Raw genomic sequence first — 7,464 nt, forward strand, 5'->3', positions numbered from 1 at the left:
AATTAGAATTTTTCAAAATGTTTTTGAACTTTCGAAAATTCCCCCTGACAACCGATCAGACAATAGACAATATTTTGAAGTTGACTAAATGCAGAAAGTACATTAAATGATGCTCAATAGCTAGTAGATACATTTGTCTTTTAAAATACAACTGGCATTTAAGGATTGTAATGGTGATATGTGGAGAAATATATCGGTTTTTCAAGACACATATCCTTGTCTGAAAAATGACTAAATGTTTCTAAATTATATGTAACCAAAATGTCAAACGACTATTGAATTTACAATAACAAAATAGCCAAAATAATGACCCCAGCTTCAACAAGTGTTTCAACAATAATCAACGAGTACTTCTAAATCGGTTTTCTCTTTTTATATTATACTTTTATATGTTCTACTTCAGCTACAGACAAAATATATTATATCAATGTATGATGCAACTGGTATCCTCCTAGGTCTTGGCTGTCTGTTTACTTGGATCAGTGTCTTGCACTATTTAGCATATGATCATGTGTTTGGCGTAAGTATAAAAGCAATTACAGCACGAAGTAAACAATTCAAAATTTTCTTTTATCCAAATATGTTTTTCCCGACATTTCCCTGTCTTCAATAGCGTTCAGCCTTTTTTGGTTTATTTAAGTACGAAATCTTTTTATTTTCAAAAAAAAACTTTAAGATAGATATTCAAAACATTATTTTTTATGCTGCTTAACATGATTTTCACTCGGGTAAAGTTGACCATGTTGACCTTAGATATTTTGACTATTATTTTTTTGGTTCCTTATGGTCAAATAGCTGTTCATGTTTTTAAGTGCCTTATATTTATATTATACATATTTGTCTTTCAATTGGTTTATGTTTGAGCTTTTCTTGTGAAGATTTATATGGAAAAGTGACTCGGACACACCAAATTTATAAAGTCTTATTTTTTTTTTCAAACTGTGTCATTATCACTTCTGATGGAATGCTACTCCCTGTGGGTATCCTCAGCTCAGTAGGCATCTGTACTTCGGCACTGAAGTGATTTTGCTTGAATAATATCATTGTAGACTCACAGTTAAATTAAACAAGTGCTAGTAATGAAAAGGTGTGTTAACAAAATACGTTAAATAAGACACATATTTGGTTTAGTGATTAACATTCTTCGTGCTCGTATGCAAAGAAAAATTAAATATATGAAGTATTTGAGAGCATTTTTTGTGATTTTTCAATGTTCTTCTACTGTGTTTACTGATTTTGGTCTTTCAACTGTTTTTATTCAATAAAATCACTGTTGTCGTATAATACCTATTAGCCTGGTTTTCTACCCGAATTAGGTTATACTGATGTGTTTTGTTTAGACGAAAAACGCTTCCAGCGTATTAAAGTATGAGCATAGTGTCTTTAATGAAGTTTTACAACCATACATAGATACCACTGCAGGTGGAAGTTTCGTCTCTGAGAGTATCCATAGTTTACTGACTTGACTCGTACGCCACTGATGGTTCTTATGAAGAAAAAAAACTCGCGTCGTATGTATTCAATTTTGAGCCTGATATTTTTGGTGATTTTTGGCAATCACTAGGTCGATACCACTACTTGTGGATGTATCGTCCTCGAGGGTATCACAACTCCAGTAACCAGTATACCCGTGTTGACATTATATCATTGATACAGTTTACTGTTAAGAAAAAAATTAAATGATTCTAAATGCAAGATTATTGTATCCCAGCCATATAAGCTGTCCACAGATTTGGCGTAACGTTTTTGATTTTGTTTGTTTCCAATGGTTTTCATCTTTGTAACTGATTTTATCCTCCCAATTGTTTTGAATCGAGCACCTTTATTGAGTTTTATATAGACGATAAGCGTCTGGCGTATTGAACGAATAGCCTGATATCTTTGAATAAATTTTACTTTACTTGGTTCATCGTTAATAACTAATGCTTAACACAAAAAAAACTGTTCAATGTTGAAAAAGAGTGACAATGTGTTTATTCTAATTATAACAATCTTTAATGTTATCAGGATCTTTGAATGGTATTTTTAATGCCGTAGGTCAATATTGTCTGTTCTATCTATGTAATACACATTTTCCAAGTATAGAGTTTTGAAGAACTAACGAGATTAAGTCGGTTTTAAATTTTTGCTTCTCGCGGATCGTGTTACATGATTACTGTTAACCAACTTATTTTCGCGGATACTTTATTTAGCGTGTAGCCCTATCTAGTCCACTTCACGGCGATTAAATTTCGCGATTTTCAAGTATATTTAATGTAGTTAAATAGGAAAGATCAAAGTTCTACGTATTTGCGGCGATTTATATTCGCGTTATTTTTCTTCTCGCAAAAGTCGCGAAAATAAATCGCTCGCGAAAATTAGTTGGTTTACAGTATATTGTATACAATGAAATTATATTTCAGCTTATATTTTCTGTGATGGAGAAATCCGCCTTTGTTGTAATAAAGTTCCTAGCCTGTGTTTCAATATTATTTGCTGGGTTTGTGTTATGTGCATGGGCTGTGGTTGGACCATATCATATAAAGGTACACATTATTGTAATCATCCTTTTTTACATAACTCATAAATGGAGTAGACAGAGATTTCCAATGATACATTTGATAAATACTTAAAAAGGCATCACTCAGAAGGCATCTTCAAATTATAGCAACCTTAAGATAAGAAAAAAAGATAAAAAAAAAACCAAATGACAGGAGTCGCAAAAAATATCACACAGTACAACAGACTACACCGACTGCCAACACGTGATTCCGAAGAAAAAATTCCCATAAAAATTAGACAAAGACAAGCCACAAAGAACAACATATGGTACGGATAGTCTGAATTAAAATACACGAGAACACGATGATCTGAATAGTACTGCTTCTAATATTATGATCGGTATTGCATGTACTCCTTGTAGTCTGGCTTGTGTCGATGAAACACGACAAAGACTAAACAAAAGAATGAATGATAACCTGTCATATGTTACTGATTCTGGTAACAATTCATTTCTCTAAAAAAAATTTAACCAGCCTGACAATTACATTGTTTGTATGAAATTCAGGATTGAGTACGTCGCCTACAAAGAGAAAGTTTTTGAGTTCAAGAATTATGAAAAGCCATTCCTTAAGGATGCAACGAAAAAACTGATGGTGTAAGTGGTTTAACCATCCACAGATGTAGTAATATCAACAAATTTGAATTAAATATAGATGCCAACAAACGAAAAGAATCACGACATCGAAATTGAAAACTGCATTGTATTGTTGACCAAAGCTCTTTCTGCTTACTATATCATACATTACAATTCGGTTTTAGCATTGCCTTATTTTTCATTTCCAGTTTGCCTCCTTGACATCAACCTTCCAGTCTTTGCTGGCCCTTGTTAACGGGGATGAAATTTATGTCACATTTACTGCCGTAGACTCCGACAAAGAAATTGTTTGGTTTTTCAATGGATTTTTTCTTGTAGTTTTTTTGGCTTTATTCACCCTGATCACTCTTAACATATTTATAGCAATATTCAACACAGCATATGAACATCAACACGATAATGTGAGTATGGAAATAAATGTTAAAAAGTACATCATTCACCAATTTAGATCTTTTTTCTGTCGTTAAAAAATGGAAAGAACCCTTTATTAATTTCATGCGTTTGAAGCACTTTTCTGGATTTACTTTCATCGGGAACGAATAAAGCCGAATATTTGATAGCCAAAGATGTATAAGGACCGAAACAGTTAAAGAGCTAATTGACCAAAAAGGACATAAATTAAGAGCTAAATTATTCTAAGGTCAACTTTGCCTGAGGGAATTGAAACCTTTGGTGTTTTTTTGTGAATAAAAAGAGCTGTTGAAGAGTTATATATGTTATATAGTCAATGCGATTATTACTATTAAATTCCACTGATTTGGTAACCTGTTTCAATGACTATTCCAAAATATTAAGTATTCAAATTATTTTAAACCCTTGTATAAACTTATTTGTCTTAACCTTTTTGTGCAAACATTAATATAAGCTCTGTATATTTATCAAATGTATCAACTTGTTATGTTTCGTTCTCCATTCTTTTTGTGATATTTTACTATTTCAATGGTGTTGTGTTTTTCATCAGGAATATAAAAAAGATCATAGAAGTGACCTTTTGAAATTTTTGGGAAGAATGGAATCGAAAACGTTCGATACTACTACATGTGCGTCATGTGTAAGACATACTTGTCCATCAATGTTGGGATGTGCCTCGTAAGTATAAATTAATGCACAAATTATATAATAGATTAAATGATCGTCTTTAGGTGTGAATTGACACAGAGTGACTGTGTGATGTAATGTATAATCCATTTAAGTTTTAGACATATTCAAAAATACGTCATAGATAATGCATAAATAAAGGTTTTTCTTGTAAATCAAATGATTTCTTTGGACACCCCGGTGTGTGTTATACAACAAGAAAAACATTGAAATATGCATTATCTGACTCACATACCGTTATATAATATTGTTTTCGGCAAGGATTTGCAGGAAATTGTACCCAAATTTACTAATCATAATAAAGTGGGAGAATCTTTTCTTATGCGTTTAGGTATAATCACGCCCAGTGTCTCAATTATAAGGGAGAATAAAACTAACAAATCTAATTATAAACGTTTGTAATCACTGTCAAGCTGCATGTATTTGCATATAGCAAGAAACAATTGAATTGTTACGGTGTTTGAAAAATACAAGTCACTTTGGTAAGCAATTTATCTTATCAATTTTATAAAAGGGCTGATAAGTTTTTTTTCCCTGTTTCATGACATTTTTATAGCGTAAAAAGCATATTAGTTTTAACCAATTTTAAATGAATTTATTTTGAACAATTGTCTTCTCTCTTTTTGTCTGGCAATTCAATATTTACTTAAAAAATTGAGAAGCATGATAGGATATTGTAGTCTGTAAAATGTTTTCCCTATCGTTTCATATAAAAACACATTTTAAATAACAAATTCTACTGAAGATATTTCTTATCCAAATTCGATAAATCTTTTTTCATTAAATACAGAAATGTCTGCAGATTCTTGCAATACTTATAGTATATATATATATATATGATTTATATTTTTAGGAATTTCACTGTTTACAGACAAATATGAATTTCTTCACGAAAAAATGATATTGCTATAAAGGAAAAAATGACACTTTATTTCAATATTTGTATTCCAATAATGAATTCTAAGTTATGAAATTTCATAAAAATATTTTATAATAAACATAAAAAAACTGTACACATTAATGAGTTAAAACATTAAACAATTCCTCAAAATCGAACCTCAAATTAGTTTTTGACGATGTTTTAAAAGAATGTGTCCTTATATGAAATAAAAGGGAATTTGGTATAGGTGTCATAATTTGACCTTAGACTGTATATATGATTTAAAATATTACGACTGGTACAAATAGAGCACAAAATCGTAATGTACACAAGAAACAAAAAAAAAAAAAAACAAAAAAAAAACAAAATAGCCACGGACAACCATAGGTCATAGTACGATTTCTAAGACGGTGTAAATCAACAAGATTCTAAACTTTTCAATAATCCTACTCATAAATGTTATAAAATCTGGCTTGTTTCTAAAGTGTTATGAAAATTTTGCAGGCTTAACATTGTAGCGATAAATTAAACAAAACTCTTTATTATGTGTGTAAATTTCAATCTTACTAATGATGGAATGAATTGTTTCTGTCAAAACCTTTAAAGACTAATGGAGATAGAAAATTGTAGAGTAACACGCCAATTGGCCACCTCACATGATTACTATCAAATGTATTAAATGTTTTCACAAACTGTATTTTGCATCATAATCAAGGTAAATAATGACCTTTCACAGGTTAGTATTTCTATTAATGAAAATAACACGTATTAGCATCGTACCTCCGAAGCGCTTTCGGGATTAACCTTCATCAGTAACGCTCAAACCAAGACATTTGAAAGCCAAGAATGAATAAGGCGTGACGAGCTACTCTGTATTATTTTTAACGTTCAATATATCGACATTACTTAATTTATACTATATCATTTATCAGGGCATCATTATATCTTCACAGGGTCATTTCTATGTTTATTCATCGTAAACTAATTAAAATATATCTTCATGTTTCAGGTTTTGCGACGAAGACCGATACAATCGAAAATCATACCAGTTTAATACATGACTTTATTATGCCATAATTGGTTTTGACGATGTGATTTGATATCAAAAACGAACAAAAGAATTTACAATTAATATATATTAATATATATTAATGGGCTCATGTTGTAGTGTTTGTATTAATAACAAGAGAAGCATACTGTCTACTTGTGTTGTTGAGCAAATGCAATTTATCAAAATGTCACAGCAAACACCAACGGGAATAAGATTAATACAACGTAATATATTGTAATAAACTTCTGAAATGTGTTATGACTTTCATGAAAAAACACTGTTATAAAACACTAACTTTTAAGATGCATTAAAATATTGAATCAAGTCTAGAAAAGAAAAAGAAAAGAAAAGAATATAACCAGGAGGCATCCATGATTCCTTCAAATATTAATAGTCTTCCAAATCTTTTACCAAGAGATTACATGTGTAGTTACAATTTATACTTTTGACCACCTAGAGATATATCAGGTGTAGTAGGTGAAATGCGTATTTTTTCAGCATAATGTTTCACTTTTGTTTTTGCATAGCTCAATTTTTCCTTATACTGTTGTTTATTGTTAATTAATGAAAGTTCTTTGTGCTAATAATTTGTTACTATGCCTTTGAAATTTGTCTCAATCTTTTATACTTTTTAATTTTTAAAAGTGAATTTCTTTTTTAAACACATGTTATTTTTTTATATTATTTACTTGATAACTTGGTACCCTTCTTTGGTTTTCTGTGTAGTGTTGAGTCTTTATGATCAAGGTTTACTTCAAGTATCACAGAAACTGGACATTACCAATGATCCATGAAAATAAGGTCAAGGTCAGATGAACCATGCAAGACGAATAGTACATACTAAGTATTACAATCATTTCATACGCAAAATACAGTTGGCCTGTTGCTTATAATGTCTGAGAAACGGACCCAACCTCGAAAACTTAAAGTATATCAATGAACCATGAAAATGATATGAAGGTCAGATGAATCCCGCCAGACCGACATGTACACCTTACGTTCATTGTATACACAAAACTAGTTTACCTGTTGTTTATAGTATCTGAGAAAAGGACCTAACCATGGCAACTTGACTGACCAATCAACCATGTAATTGAGGTCAACGGCAATTGAATCCTTTCAGACGGACATGTATACTTTACAAGCATTTCATATATAGTTGGCCTATTGATTATAGTTTCTAGGAAACGTACATAACCAGAAAACTTAACGTTGATCACTGATTCATTACAAGAGGTCAACGAAATGTGAGTAAAGATAAACCCTGTCTGACGACTACAATACCTTGCAATGGATCTA

The 7,464-nt window shown here is 31.0% G+C and overlaps 1 protein-coding gene across 5 annotated transcripts in view; it reads left to right on the top strand.

Annotated features, from left to right (window-relative positions):
- LOC127706478 (mucolipin-3-like) overlaps window positions 1-6,827 on the top strand; it is a 70,285-nt gene extending 63,458 nt beyond the window's left edge. For all 5 annotated transcript variants that reach the window (XM_052211134.1, XM_052211133.1, XM_052211135.1 and 2 more), the window contains 5 exons: window positions 404-520; window positions 2,403-2,525; window positions 3,325-3,537; window positions 4,098-4,225; window positions 6,124-6,827. In XM_052211134.1, the coding sequence (XP_052067094.1) occupies window positions 404-520; window positions 2,403-2,525; window positions 3,325-3,537; window positions 4,098-4,225; window positions 6,124-6,175 (633 nt within the window). In that variant the 3' untranslated portion in view covers window positions 6,176-6,827. The remainder of the gene's footprint in view (window positions 1-403; window positions 521-2,402; window positions 2,526-3,324; window positions 3,538-4,097; window positions 4,226-6,123) is intronic.
- The last annotated feature ends 637 nt before the right edge of the window (window positions 6,828-7,464 follow it).

The sequence above is a fragment of the Mytilus californianus genome, unplaced genomic scaffold, assembly GCF_021869535.1.
Source record: "Mytilus californianus isolate M0D057914Y unplaced genomic scaffold, xbMytCali1.0.p SCAF_6, whole genome shotgun sequence".
NCBI lineage: Eukaryota > Metazoa > Mollusca > Bivalvia > Mytilida > Mytilidae > Mytilus > Mytilus californianus.